This window comes from Sardina pilchardus, chromosome 7, assembly GCF_963854185.1.
Source record: "Sardina pilchardus chromosome 7, fSarPil1.1, whole genome shotgun sequence".
Taxonomy (NCBI): Eukaryota; Metazoa; Chordata; class Actinopteri; order Clupeiformes; family Clupeidae; genus Sardina; species Sardina pilchardus.
The window spans coordinates 28376171-28391150 of NC_085000.1; the positions used below are offsets into that span (position 1 = coordinate 28376171).

The 14980-nt window shown below is 43.6% G+C and overlaps 2 protein-coding genes across 3 annotated transcripts; one reads left to right on the forward strand and one right to left on the reverse strand.

Annotated features, from left to right (window-relative positions):
* Positions 1 to 348: 348 nt before the first annotated feature.
* tmem240a (transmembrane protein 240a) lies at positions 349 to 8865 on the reverse strand. Its single transcript, XM_062541664.1, has 4 exons — positions 8045 to 8865; positions 7557 to 7663; positions 4034 to 4242; positions 349 to 1080 (listed from the first exon to the last, which is right to left on the reverse strand). Exons 1-4 carry the CDS (start codon positions 8099 to 8101, stop codon positions 926 to 928), a joined length of 528 nt encoding a protein of 175 aa, XP_062397648.1. The 5' UTR covers positions 8102 to 8865; the 3' UTR covers positions 349 to 925.
* Positions 8866 to 10373: 1508 nt separating this feature from the next.
* otud3 (OTU deubiquitinase 3) lies at positions 10374 to 14664 on the forward strand. Of its 2 annotated transcripts, none has more exons than XM_062541665.1 (8): positions 10374 to 10498; positions 11511 to 11828; positions 11938 to 12086; positions 12204 to 12316; positions 12482 to 12604; positions 12862 to 12997; positions 13110 to 13312; positions 13714 to 14664. In XM_062541665.1, the coding sequence occupies exons 2-8, from the start codon at positions 11623 to 11625 to the stop codon at positions 13876 to 13878; spliced, it is 1095 nt and encodes a 364-aa protein (XP_062397649.1). In that variant the 5' UTR covers positions 10374 to 10498; positions 11511 to 11622; the 3' UTR covers positions 13879 to 14664. The 2 variants fall into 2 exon arrangements, with proteins under 2 accessions (XP_062397649.1, XP_062397650.1); XM_062541666.1 differs by lacking the exon at positions 10374 to 10498 and adding an exon at positions 10689 to 10796.
* Positions 14665 to 14980: the final 316 nt, after the last annotated feature.

The window sequence follows — 14980 nt, forward strand, 5'->3', positions numbered from 1 at the left end:
CAGTGTAGGGAAGACAAGGCAAGTGCTGAACTCTTTCTCAACTCATGACGGGTAACTTTCAATGTAGCGCAGAGAACCCTGACCACCAATTTGTCTCTCCCTTCCCTCTCGGGTATTTACAGATAAAATTAATACATTCATTTATTTTCACTAAGTAACAAAGCTAATTTATCAGTCAGTAACAGAGATCACTTCACTCTTATTCAAGCTCTTGCAGTCCATTCCACTCGCATCACTCACAGTCTTTTCCCCCCATAATTCCTCTCATGCCCACACTGTTCGTTACAGCCAGTGACCTTCCCCCCCACTACGTCTCCCCCAACCCTGTGTTATCTTTGAAATCCCATAAAACCATATTTATAATTATTTACAAGAGCAGTTATCTCTAACTATGCCATCACAAAACCATGGAACCCACCCAGACCCAAATTATTAGTCCCTCCCCCAAAAAGGTCACCCACCCTCTCTTGGAAAAACTCAATGGAAAATTAAAAAAGGAAAAGGAAAAAAAACGACGGAAGAAACAAACCTGAAACCCGAGTCTCATTGCCCCATTTGGAAACTGCCTGTTCCCCAACCCCCATTCTAAAAGTGCATGCCGAGTTTTCAACAACAAACAAACAAATGAAGGAGGGGGAAAAATGTACAACAGAGACCCATAAAAATCATTTGTTCCTGCAAACATATTTGGACATGGACACAAGGTTAGAATTTTGGTGGCAATTAACTCTCCTCTTGAGGGTTTTTTTTTTTAGTTTTTTTAGTTTTTTTTTTTGTTTTTGACGTTTTCTTTTTCAAATACTGAATCGTGTTGAGGGGGGTTCGTAGAGTCCAGGAGGTGGTACTGACAGTGTCGGGCCAGTGACAGTGGGTCTCTGAGGCAGCAGTTGGCAATGGGGCAGTTTGGCAATAACGCTGTCAAGAGTCAGAGGTGACGGGGACTGGGGTGACCGTTGTGGTAGAGCTTCTGCTTGATGTGCACCATGTTGCCACTGGAGTCCTCGAGTTGCCGCAGCTGTGCACGTCTGCGCAGGTCTCGCAGGTTACAGAACTGCGGGAGCCATGACCAGGAAGGGGTGTCTGGGAGCAGGGGAGAAAGGAGACAAAATGAGGCTGGGAGACATCAGAAGTAGGACACTCAAAAAATGGAGCAGACTTTATAAAGGGCATATACGCTTTGCTGTTTAGACCTCAGGGTTTTCTTCCACCAGACTAAAGATGCCCATCATTCTGCCCTTTATGTTAATGCGTAGTCCATATTTAATTTTTATATGTCACACTTTATAAATGTTACAGCTTTTGGTAAAAGGTATGGATACATGGTTATTTTCATATAAATCTTTGCATATCAATTTAGTGTAGCTTGCTGTAGAGGTGAGACGAAGAGTAGTTAATTAAATAGACGTGTGAGAGGTGCTATAGTTGTGAAAATGGGATGAAACCTCCTCTTGAGCTGTGACTATAAAAATGGTGCATTTTAGATTTACGGCGTAATTTCAGGAAAAAGGTATATTTCAGATTTATAGTGCAATTTCAGAAAATAAGATAAATGAAAAAATCGTTAACAAGCGGCGAGCTCTTTCTTGAGGTGTCCATTTTCTTAGCTTGTACAGAAAGCACCAGTTGTGCCGGAGGGGACTTTGGACTGACGGGAAGGAGTGGCGGGACAGAGAGAGAGAGAGAGAGAGAGAGGGAGGAGAGCTCCCCAGACAACACGGCCCGTTACACATCACCCTGATGGAAGTGGGGAGGGGAGGGGAGTGGGGGAAGGAGGGGGAAGGAGGGAGTTGCAGGGAGGGAGTTGCAGGCAGGCAGGGAGGGGGTGTGTGAGTGTGTGTGGGGGTGGGGGGGCAGAGTTATTTATAGCAGTGAATGGGTATGCCATCTACAAGGACTGCTGTGAAGGGTATCCAGAGAACGACAGAATAAGGGGGCAAGTTTTTTTTCTTCTTTTTTTATTTCCACCCTGATTTGAATGAAAAAAGAAAGCGATGGAGATGAACTCAGACAGAATTGTAACAGTAATGTAATGCAGAAAACAGGGTGGAGTAAAACACCCTTTGTTCAAAAAGGAGAATACAAGGTGGACAAGCACTTGTGCTAAGTCATCAATTTCTACTACATTATTCTCAATTTCTAATCACATTATTTCGGTTTTAATGAAAGATCCCTCCAAATGTCACAACCATGCCAAAACTATTGAATTTGGATTTGAAAAGAGGCAGAATTAAAGAATGGAAAACTGATTAAGGGAGGAGGTATGTCAAGGATATGCTGCAATGGGAAGGAGATGCTATAGAGGATGGGGAAGGAAAGAATGCAAATCAAGACTGAGAGAGAGAGAGTAAAGAAATCAATGTGTTCCACTATGCAGTATATGTATGTGTGTGTGTGTTTCTGTGAAAGAAAATCTGCGGCTGTGTATTTGCGTGCAAGGTGTGTGTGTGTGTGTGTGTGTGTGTGTGTGTGTGTCCTCACACATGTCTCTCCCTTGCTCGCCTTCTCTTTCCAGCTGCTCACAATCTATTTATAGCTCCCAGAGAGGAGCGAGGGTGCAGGCGAGAGTGTGGATGTGTGCGTATGTATGTGCATGTGTGTGGAGGTGTTGGGGGTGGGGGTATGGCGGTATCTCCCCTCACCGCCACCACAACCACATCCCCAACCCCCACCCGCACCCTCTCCCTACCCCCACCTGCCTTCAGCCTCCACATCGTACTCCATCAGCTTCACCTTCTCTCCCCATCTCCGAGAGGCTAAATGAGCCTGACCTGCCATCAACGTCACACTCTCCCAGCCTGCAAGTGCACCACTTCAGGGGTATCCCCCACATCCCTTCTGAGACACATTTCACACCAGTCCCCTCCCTTTTGTTACTCCCTGGTGCCATCAAAAGAAAAAAAAAGGCATGGAGCTTGATGCATAGTGGTGCATAGTGATTTTATAATGCTATACCGCTATGCTAGCTCCCATCATGCATGAATAGAATGCATAGGTATGTGCTCGATGCAGTGTTTTATGTGCTGAATATGGCTATAAGCACATCAATCTGCCTCTGAGCATTGTCATGTGGGATATTATGAGCTGCCCCTTATATGCTGAACTAGAATATGTCATGGGACTGTGTTGTTCCTGCACATCAATCTGCTTGTTACTTCTCTCTCTCTCTCTCTCCTCCCCCCCCCCCCCTCTCTCTCTCTCTCTCTCTCTCTTGTCTTGGTGTGGGTTGCCCCTCTTCTCATCTCTCGGTATCTGGACTGCGCAGCCCTCTAACCGGCTCCCTGTGGGATATTTGAACATGGTAAATCTGAAAGTGTTTCCGTCTAAAAGCTCTTCTTCAGCTCCCAGTCTCAACATGGCTATCACTTTGCCCCTGAAGGACTAGCGGTTACAAAGACCCTGGCAACATTTTGTTCTTTGTGGTCTCGCGCCTTGTGTGTCATGTGAGTTGTCATGCCGCAAAGTGGAAGGTTAATTAAAGCAAAGTGATGTTTTTGCTGGTGTGGTGAATGTTAATGAAACCATCAGTTTGATGACAAAAGGGTCAAATGTTTTCTCCATAATGGCTAGCATCAGTCAACATCAAGTGATCAGTAATCAACAATTCTTTAGCCATGAAATAATCCCATATCCATAGGAACAGAATAGCCACAGTCCATACTGTACGTTGTTTTGCATGTTTGCATAAGCTGCACAGAACCCAAACGTTCTGTGACTGCATAGTTTCTAAATGTCCTTTTGTGTTTTCCAAATTCACTTTTGTATTTTTTTTTCTTGCAGAGTATTTCACTAAATCTTCCCAAATCCCCATTCTTATTCGCTCTAACATAAAAGTATGTACACTAGTTTGAATCTAAACAGTATCTCTCAAAGCCTCACCTGCTAATCTGAAGAGGGTCTTTGATATAGCTCATAGACTCCCACCTTTGAGAGAAATATTCTCTTTTTACCAACAAAGAGCCAGTTCACCGTTAAAACCTGCCCTTCCATGTGCATGTCTGTCCCCAACACCACCCCCTCAGGAACGCTCACCCACCGTAGTAGCGACTGGCCCTCCAGGCCCTGACGGCGCAGTGCAGAGCGCCATCCAGCCACAGCAGCAACCAGCTGATACAGAAGCCCAGGAGCAGGCCCAGCATCAGGTCCATCTCCTGCTTGGTCACACTGTCGCTCACAAAGTAGTTCTCCGACGAGTCCACCAGGGAGTGGTCGCCATCGTACGGTATCACATAGTGAACATGGTGCCTGAAATGTGTGAAACGAAGAGTGGAGATGTTAGGAGTTGAGAGGCACTGCTACTGCACAACCAGGTGATTTATCAGAGATGGGACTGAAGGGGATTTAGCCTAGCAAGAAAATAGATGTTGAAATGACTGAGAGGAAGAGAGGAGCAAGAGAGAGGTTGTAAGGACAGGTAAACACTAATCTGCTTGTGTCAGAAAGCCAGCGCTCTGTCTTGGATGAGAAGTGACAGATACTCCCAAGTCTTTAGCGAGAGGAAGCTAACAGACACAGACACCAAAGTTAAGAGGAGTCCTATGAAGCATGAAGAGAAAACTATGAACAAAGTGTGCCCGGAACTGCTGCTTGAAGCCAGAACTACTAAATGCTACGACACTTCTGCAGTGAAACAAAATAACGCAAGCATTTCTTTTAAAAGCTTTGAAGAATGTTATGTAACGAATGTGTGTCACGGCTTGCCCTATAGATCGTGTTAGCTTTTAATTTAACCTTACCAACAACAAAAAGTATGCTTCTAGGCGTGCTTTTATTTATCTTGTAACACATTTCCAATGGGAAATCATTGTTTCTATCACTACTTATGAATTCTGACATCATGAATTGCCGAACACTTTCAATATTTGCAGAAACGGTATCTCTCTGTTGCAGTTTTCTTTGACACTGTATAAACTCACATTTCTAGACAAACCATGTAACTTGAAAACAGGCAGGACAACAGAGGAATTATTATGCTGTTTCCCCTTACATGAGTTTACCAGCCAGCCCAGCTTACACACAGTGACAGAAAGAATGTCTCAACCAAGACATATGTAAGGCTGTGTCAGGGTAAAGACACATCTGTCGCTGTCTGTATATTATACAACAACATGCATGAATCCAACTAAATCCTAACTAAATGTACACGAATGAAGATATATGAAACAGGCATATGTTGACTGTAGTATTTGAGCAATACGCTGGCGTCACTCTTCTAATAAAGCTGACAGAGAGAGCTACAGAAGAAAGGCAGTTTTAGCACAAAAATACAAACCCTCATGCATATCAGATATACTGGACACTGAAATTTGATGGAAAGTGCTCTGATAGAATTACTATATGCAGAGCACAGATTTCAAAGAACTCCCTGTGTGTGGTTCACGCCCCCCCTCCCCCAACTAAAGACTGAGATGTTGCAATCTTGGGTCAAGACCCATTCCCCCTCTCCTCTCTCAGTATGGAGATATGGTGGATTTGCAGTATTATGGGACAGATGTTCTTTCTTTCATTAGGTTCAGGATGAAAACAAGAAGTGAGGTGTTGCAGTGTGCTTTAAGACACATGTGTGCTTGATGCTCAATGCCCTAAAAAACATTGAGTACAATGAGAGATCCTTTGCTTTGAAGTGATGTATAACATCTTAATCATGATTTTCTAAATAGTTCTATAAAATAAATATAGAATTGCAGAAGGAGCTGTTCCTTGCTTTTTTAATCTTTTCAGCAGAGGCACTTTTACTTTCCCCCTCCATAGTGCTAACTATTGTTATCCCCATGTGGACAGGAAGTAAGTGCAGGGTTTCCACTTTTCATGGAATCCCCCTCTCACCTCTAACTTAACTGTCAGAGAATTCTTCTAGTTATCAACCACTGGGTGCGACGATTTCATGATGGGAATTTCATCATAATGTTGTCATTTCCATGAAACCATCACTGACTTTAGAAGGCACAGTGTGACCTCACAATGTAAGGGTTAATTCAGTGGCCTTTCATCTGTACCCAACGATACAGTATAGTTTCATGCCAGGGTCATGGACTAGGGGAAAAAAGGCATATTACTGTACAGCAAGCTACACAGCAGAGATCCACATCTCTTATCCGTCCAAATCAAACAGAAATGAATAAAGAACTGGATTTTTGGAAGGTCACATACACTGTGCTGGAAAAAAAACAGAAAACACCTTCTGCTTAAGACGGGGTTTTGGAGTTATCTGCTAAATACGTTGGCCTGACAGCACAGCTGTACTGAGGTATGTAGGTATGTATGGATATTGCTTGATTTTTGATTTAGGCTTCAAAAACAGTGTTATAGATAAAGTGTGATACAGCATACGAATAATACAGAACTTTCTGAACTTAGACCAACCCAAGTGTAAACACCTTGGAACCTATTTACAAATCTGTGAACCTTAGGCAATTTTGCTTAATTGTGTTCAGTCAGTAAGCACACAAGAAGCAAACATGTGAGGCCGTGTATAACACCATCTGTGTGAATACTCATCAAATCAGCGCATCCATTATGCAATAACCATATCAAGAAGGCACCAGCCCAGCAAGATAGTAATTATTCTGATAACACTATGTTCACTGACAGAATATCCAGGCATTCTTTAGGAAACTACTAAGGATGACCCAGATGAATATCCTTATTAAGTAAACTGACACATTTATTACTAAGGAAAACGTTTATAAAGTAGCACAGAAAATAAAACGAGGTTGACCGCCACTTGCGCAAGTCGGTGTTGTCAAACTAAGGTTATTGGACAAAAAAGACTAGCCATGTAACCTAATTATGTATCATTACAGAGATAATGGGGGTTTCAAGGAATGCCGTGACACAATTTAACCGATAATAGTTTAGCCAGCTCATAATCACTGAAAAGTGATGTTTAAATACGCGTGATTCTTAACCACACTCACATACCTGTCTTATCGTTTGACATAAGGTTTCACTCTTCATATCCACCGGTTACCTATTCATCGATACGTAGACAACTGTTTCTGTAAAGTAGGCTTTAATACCTGCATACAGCTACCCCGCTTGGTACTCTTTCGCCTCGTCGTATTCCTTTGCCTGTGATATAATAGGTGCAAATATTTCCTATTTTGTTTCAATAGCCTACTCAATATTGCGTAACCCTCATCTTGTCAAACAGATAAGTGCGAAATGCCTGTACCATATCCGTGAAGCAACCTCAGAAAACACACCTTTATACGCAGAAAACCCATGCAGAGAAACGAAGATTCCCATTCCTGAACACCAAGGCCAAATAAAGCCCGGTCTCTGACTTCGTTTTGACGTTTTGTTAAATAACCATTCCATCATAGTCTTTTAGCCTACTGTCCATATGCCTACATAATTGTGGATTTACATTTCATGTGCAATGTGTAGCCTATAAGATGGAGCATGTTCGCTTTCGAGTGTATGAGAAAACGATTCAGGAATCGTCCAGCGACAGGCCTAGAAGCTGTTATTATTGGCTGGAGAAATGCCACTGCGCCTGATGATAACATTTGTTTGATTAAAATGTAGGCCCTCTCGTATAATAATCTGAAATTTACCTTCCACAGTTGCAATGACAGACCCGGTCCTCTCCTCGTAAATGCGGTAAGATGTAGTTGTGAAAGCGATCCAGTAGTGCGTTCATGTCCATTAAACACGCTATCGCCTGCAAAGAACCATTCGAGTCAACCGGGACATGACAAGCACTATTTCTAACAGAACAACCGCTATATAGACAGCTATAGCATGGGGACAGTTACAGAAAACGCATATAGAAATTATTTATGAAATGGACAAACAGAAAAATACTGAAGGGAAGATACTTGATTATTTATGTATAGTTAAGGTAATTATGGATGTAGGTATAGGCTACTGTGCAGCTAGATCCAATGTATTTCCTACATATTGGCTAATTATTTCCTTGCCACATGACTTCTCTGTTAGGCTATTCCGTCCAATTGACTGCTGAATTCTTTTAAACTGAAACAAATAACGGGTGGGCATTTCTATGTGAAAGGGTGAAAGCGCATACTGGAAATTCCCTTACCATTACAACAGAGGCACCAAGGATCATGAAAATCATGGTGGTTGTGATCATATGCATCAAAACTTCCTAACTCGCCGTTGCCTCTTCCCCTGCGTGCCCGCGTCTTTTCAACGGATCTGGATAGCTCAGAGCTCTCTGTCCCGAGAGGAGACGCTCATTGATGCGCCCTCACTGCACCTGACTCTCAGTCCTGAGCTCGCCAGATTGGAAAACGTCCGTACGGTGCATAAGGTTGGAGTGGCCCGGTCTCACTGTCCCCCTTTTATTACACTCGCAATCACGGTTCTCTCCCCCATCCAGATATGCGTTGGCTTGATGCTGCCGTACCGCTGCTTCTGTAGTCCTGTGCCGGGCACGTCGTGGGAGGGAGCTGGAAATACTGGTCCTACCCTGATTAGTAATGCACGATTATTGTCTCTTTTTATGTTGTGCTCCAAATTCATTCAAAATTCAAAAAGGAAGACTGAGATGAGCCAGTTGTCAGTCCGATTTTCCCTGTGGTCCTTAAAGTGGGTAGCATGGGGTGTCCAGTAGGCTACAGGCCCCTATGCTTCGTTGTAACTCCACTGATTCGCAATGCTATATCTGTAGAAGAGGTTTTCAAGAATAGGCTATAGGGTCAGCGTTTTCATGTCTGCCGCTGCATCTTCGCGTCATGTACGCTACTTCAGAAAAATGAATGTTGATTATGCTGGAGGACGAGTCTGAGATCCTCCCTCCTTTGCATCCAGTTGAGATCAGGCATCCGCATCTGCATTACCGCCTAGAGACAGAGTCATGATTAAACCGTCTTATTTTAGCCATCACAGCCAGAGGCTTTCTCTATCGTTTGGCTGTGAGTGTGCGTGTATGTGTGCGTTTGTGCGTGAGAGGGACGATAGAATGAAAGAGAGGGCGGGGTTGGTGGATGAAGGAGTAGAGCAAGAATTCGGAGCGGCTACTTTATTTACTTTTAGAGGTTCAACATAACCTGTCAGACTCAGAGGTGAACGCAATGAAAACCACATAATTGCCTGTAAAACGCGTGCAAAAACGCGGAAACAATGTTTGGAATTATCCCTGTGTTCCCCCTGGCGCGCGCGTTCTCTCTCTCTCGCTCTCTCTCTCTCTCTCTCTCTCTCTCTCTCTCTCTCTCTCTCTCTCTCTCTCTCTCTCTCTCTCTCTCTCGTTCGTTCTTTCTGCATGTCTCTCTCTCTCTCTCTCGTTGCAGTTGGTTTGGATTCTGCGCCATTTCGTTCAGCTTATTCAGAGCTGAGTTAATTTTCTATAGTCCAAAGCAGCAACGTGACCACTGTGTGCATCAGCCTTCTATTGGGAAATATCATTTTGAATACATTTTAAGAATGGGAAGAGGCTCTTTTAGCCTCTTTGAAAAATAGCCTTCAATCAAAAATCGCAACTGTAGTATGTTGCTCAAACAAACTATGCAAGTTACCTTAAAACTCTCCAGGGTCAGAGTAGGCTATGTGTTATGTTTATCCAATGAAAAGACAACATATCCCAAACAGTTTACTAATCTACTAGAATTCAGTTTGAAATTAGTTGGTGCACAAAAACGTTTCAACTAAACATTAGTTAAAAAAATCTAAATGATCCGGCAACATTTTTCAGGACCCTGGAGAGCACCTTCTAGCGTCAGTGAGCCATTATTCCCCTCGCTTGTCCTTTCTCGCTCATAATAAGATAACTTCCTTATCACTTACACATCATGGCATTCATTTCATGAGGGTGAAGAATGGTCAGAGCAGAAGTTTTCTTCTGCTTCCATCAGTGAATTGTCCTAAAATCCCTCAAGTGCTTTCACCCACGCATCCCACAAACTGCCGTCCCACTTCTGTGTCAAGAGGACTCAGAGCTAAGATGGTCATGAGACGACTCAGTGAGAGTAAATACTCCATATTCTGGCTAAACCAAGCATCTTTATTACTTCGACTCATAATTCTCCCATATGTCCAAGCACTGTGAGGGTTTTAGATAGGGTCATATAGGCAAATGTCTGTGAAAGGCAAATGCAAAACTCGATACAAGCACAGTGTAGACGACAATTCAATTCAGTAGTTTAGTTGCATAGGCTACACTATACTAGCCTACACTTTCAATGTTGAAGTAAAATGGAAATGATAGACTAATATCCCTAGTGTTTCTTCCATATTCATTCGGCTACGTCTTTTTGACAATAATGTGATTAAATGTGAAATGTTTGTGGTGACTTCATATGGTAGCCTATGTTTTTCGTTATTTCCTTGAAGAGCCATTTAATTATTTTAAACAAGAGAGAGATGAGACCGAATATGTAACTTATGCATTCAAATTGTTCCAATGAGGCCACCGTAATCATACCGGATGTTCTGGTATGTGGCTAAAAACAAGCTAGCTAGTTAGGAAGGCCTGATTTCATGTTCAAGTTGGAACTTTACGTCAGGACTGTTTGCGACTTCATGTTCGTCGAATAATGTGAGTTTCCATCATATTTAATTGGTTTACTTTGCTACGACCTATTGTTATGGCCTTTACTGTCAAGTGCAGTGTGCATTCTATGTTTTTATTTGCAGTACTTCAGTTCTGTTTGCAATCCAAGCAAGCTAGCTAGCTAAGTTGCTAGTCATGTAGCAAGAAGCCTAACGTCAGCGCTGAAACATGTCAGGGTTGTTGACTGAATAACATATTATATAGTCTTCGTCAACAGTTGATGCATTTCCATACTGAACGATAGAAGTACACAAGAATGGATAGGGAGTTGTGGTAATGTAAGGTAAGCGTATTTAGGCCTAAGCTACATCGTATCAGAAATAAGTTTGGTAACGTTGTTTCACTTATCTCTGACGTAGTATAACAGCTGGAAAGCAAACAGAAGAAGTGTGTACTGTGTGCCATGTACGTTTACAGAAAATTATCATTAGTATATCAGTTATAATATCTGTTGTCCGGCCACATCTGTACGGATATCCTGAACTGTTATTTAGCGACTCAGTGACAAGTTGTAGAAGGTATTGAGCTAGTAAGCGGTGTTATTTATGCTGCATCATGTGTTATTTGCACTACCAAGATGGTTCGTATTTCAGTCATCAGTCTTCATCTGTTAAACTATAACTCCACAAAGAAAGCATCTAAAACTATTTTATAGCGACTCAGCGACAAGTTAAGAGTTGAGCTAATAAGCTGTGTTGTTTATTCTGCATCATGTGGAATTTGTACTACCAAGACGGTTCGTATTCAGTCTTCTTCGTCTCTTAAACAACACCACATCACCACATCTAAAACTGCCTTACAGCATTTAGAAAATGTACCTGCCTTGTAAGATTTTCTGTGATGTGCACTTGACTCCTCATGACTAAATGATATGAATGTTTTTCCATGCCATTTGTAGCATACTTCGAGAATACTGTTTACAGTAATTAGGTTGCACATGCAAGGGCTGTTGAATTAGTTAATTCACTGATATCCACTTCCCACTCCTCTCCTCTAGGTATCCTATAGCCTGCATCATTACTTGACTGAGACAGAGTGATTATTTCCATCTACTGGTCGTCCCAGTGCATAAGTGATCCAAGTATTGGCTGTTGACTGAGAGCAGCACCATGTCTAGGAAGCAGTCTGCCAAGCCGGTGCGAGGAAATAGGAAGTATGACTTGGAGAGGAAGCGTGATGAGCGTGCGGCCCGCCGGGCTCTAGCCAAAGACAGGAAAAACCGCCCGCCAGGAGCGGATGAGGGCGAGGAGTTTGTCAGCTTCTCCAACCAGCTCCAAGCCCTTGGCCTGAAGCTGAGAGAGGTCCCTGGAGATGGGTAAGAGTAAAGCGTAGCTCCTCTCGTGCCATGGTGAAGCTTTGCTTGGGTGTCCTGGGTTGCTAATTTGCTAATCTGTCAATCATCTACCCACCCCCTTCTCCCCTAGGAACTGCTTGTTCCGTGCTCTTGGGGACCAGGTAGAGGGACACTCACGAGGTCACTTGCGTCTGCGCCAGGAGACCGTTCAGTACATGATGGACCACCGGCAAGACTTTGAACCTTTTGTGGAGGATGAGGTGCCCTTCACCCAACACTGTGAGATTATAGGGGCTATTGTGAGAGTGCAGGATGAAATGTACCAGAAGTGAAAGACCTCTAAACGATGACGATGATGGTGGTTATGATGATGATGATGTGTTCTTTGTATTGTAGTGTCAAATCTCTCCCAGCCGGGGATGTTTGCAGGGAACGACGCCATAGTGTCCTTTGCTCGCAGCCAGCAGGTTAAAGTCGTGATCCATCAGTTGAATGCTCCTCTGTGGGAGGTGAGCATCACCGCCTGTCTGTCGTTATTTGTCTCTGCAATACGTTTGGTGTTACACTATATTCATTTATTTTATATTTGCACCATTTTTGTTGAAATTGCAAACAGTGCTGGAATATTCAACATCTATGTCTTAATCCTTTTTTTGTGCTTTTTTTTCTCTCAGATAAATGGGTCGGAGAAACCGCTTTGTCGAGAACTTCACATTGCTTATCGGTATGGAGACCATTATGACAGTGTGAGGCACATAGGCGACAACTCTGAAAGCCCATCTCATCTACGTATTGAGGTCCGTAGCCATGGAATGTTTTGCTTTTTATTCATATCTCTTCTTGCTTTGTTTGTTTTTGGTCCCTTCTATATCCATTCCAGTAGTACTTTTAAAGAATCTATCAAAATCAGTCACATGTATGCAACAAATATCAAGTATTGGTGTAATCATGTGTAGTTATGGAGTTTAGCTGATTGTGATCTTGCCATTGTAACTGCTCCTAACTCCCTGTAGTTGACCTCAATTGTCCTTTCTCATTGCATGTGAAATGGCAGAACCTGAATAAAACCCGGCGGCAGCGTGAGTTTGGAGACGGCCTGGGCGAGCTGCACCCGGGCCCTCCGGCCTCCCCCTCCCCCTCCGAGGACGAGGATGTGATCCTCAGCTCTCTCAGGAGCGCCAGTGCCAACGGTCAGTCAATCAGCCTGTCAGCCCGGCCCTTTAACGCACCACAGCGTGCCCTTGGGGCGCCCCCCCCACCCCCCCTTCTTAACTCCTCACTCGCATGTCATTCTCATCGCAGGTCAAGGAGAGAATCTGTGTCACTCAAGTGCCGCCACGCAGCCGTGCCATGCCGAGTGGCTGGAGCCCGAGCTCAGGAACCAGAGCTGTCATGCCCACTGTGAGTCGGGCAGTGAGGCGCAGGGCTCCGAGTGCCGCTGCATGGCCACCGAGAGCAGTGACCAGAAGGGGTCACCAGATGGCAGCACTGTGCAGAAAGCCAAGGTATCACTTTCAAGTTTGAATGTCGTGGTACTACATGTTGCTGAGAGCCAATGAATAATTGTAAGAGGTCTGCTTCTGGCTTATATCATAAACGGTATTATATTATATATAGCATAATTTCTGGTTTGTGCCATTCATGTTATGGGATATACCCTGAATATTGTAATTTAGCAAGCAACGTAGTTCTGGAAGGAGACGCTTCAAAATTATGAAGAAACTCCTATGCAAAGAAAAAAATCACACACCTTATTAAATATGATTGCTTAAACATTGAGACATTGAGGAAATATAACTGTGAATAGTGGAACCACTTGTGCTGTTGTCTGAAAATAATAATGTACCCCCCCCCACCCCCCCCCCCCACCCACACACACACACATTCCCACCCCCCTCTCCCCTAGGTCTCTAACAAACAGAGGAAGGAGCAGCAGCGTCTGGACAAGAAGAGGAGGCAGGAAGAGCGGCATCGTCAGAAGGTTCAGCAGGGCAAAGGGTCACATGACCAGAACCAGAACTTACCTGAGCAGGTCACCCTGGTGCCCGCGCTCAACACTCTTAGCATCTAAGCCAATCGCCGAATGATTACGAGCGCACTTACGAGGCGTGGAAACAGCTGCTCTGAGACCAGTTCTTTTCTCTTTTTTTCCCTCTCCATGTGGAACCCATAAAGAACGAGGTGCAGGAAGACGATTTCATGTGTGTTGTTGAGGTTGAGGAGTGACCAGTCGCTGCTTCTCTCAGGAGATCATGTATGTAATTGTGTGCGCACGGGTGTGTGTGTGTGTGTGTGTGTGTGTGTGTGTGTGTGTGTGTGTGTGTGTGTGTGTGCTTGCGTGCGTGCGTGTGTGCGTGCGTGCGTATGTGTGAGTGTGTGAGAATAGTACGAATTATTTTTGGTATTTAGAGTGTATCCGCCTGGCCTCACTGCTTTGTGTGGAGCCGCAGCCAGGTTAGTGTTGTCTGCATAAAGTCAGCACTTTAAAAAAAATCAGATCTCTTCTCTTTTTTTCCTTCCCGTTTCTCCAATCAGAGTTTTCTCTGCCTGATTTCAGCCAAAGAATCTGCAGGAATTTAAGAAGTTGAAAGGGAATTTAAAGAATGTGTTTGCATAGTGGTGGTTTCAGATGGGAACGATCAATTATTTCGAGTATATCCCAGTTAAGCTACGGTCGCGGCTTTTGCCCTACCTCCAGGACTTTTTCATTGCATGCCCCGGCGGACATGCAAGTGCATTTATGGTTTAACTAGCTCAAACCTCAAGGCTTTTCTTGTTTGGACTCTTCAGATGAATAATCATTTCTCTTTCTTTGGAATGACGTGCAATCTGACAATAAAGGAGAATGTTGAATCAATACTGAATAGCAATGCTGAATCATTTTTTGTCCAGTCATTATGTCCATTCTTGTGTTGTAGAAGCAGCTGTACGTCTTTTTTTTGCTTTTTGCTTGGCAAAGCTAAGCCGTATTTACAACGTGACTGCAATCGTGAAGAAAACAGGCTGCGGAATGGAAAACAAGTCTCTTGGGCTGTCCGTGGCTCTAACTGGTTGACGTTAGATATGATTCCATTGTTATCTAATCGAGGAGCTTTTAAAGAGATTTTAACAGACGTTATTTAACAGCACACTGACAAAAAGGCAAAAGCCCCCTGTGATTGTTCGATCTTGAG

Coding starts and splice junctions, on each gene's coding strand:
- otud3 (XM_062541665.1), top strand. CDS start 11,623: ATGTCTAGGAAGCAGTCTGCCAAGCCGGTGCGAGGAAATAGGAAGTAT. Junction 12,998..13,109: donor CAGGAGCGCCAGTGCCAACG/GTCAGTCAATCA, acceptor TTCTCATCGCAG/GTCAAGGAGAGAATCTGTGT. Junction 13,313..13,713: donor GCACTGTGCAGAAAGCCAAG/GTATCACTTTCA, acceptor CCTCTCCCCTAG/GTCTCTAACAAACAGAGGAA.
- tmem240a (XM_062541664.1), bottom strand. CDS start 8,101: ATGCATATGATCACAACCACCATGATTTTCATGATCCTTGGTGCCTCT. Junction 7,664..8,044: donor TTGGTGCCTCTGTTGTAATG/GTAAGGGAATTT, acceptor GGTTCTTTGCAG/GCGATAGCGTGTTTAATGGA. Junction 4,243..7,556: donor TGTCATTGCAACTGTGGAAG/GTAAATTTCAGA, acceptor CACACATTTCAG/GCACCATGTTCACTATGTGA.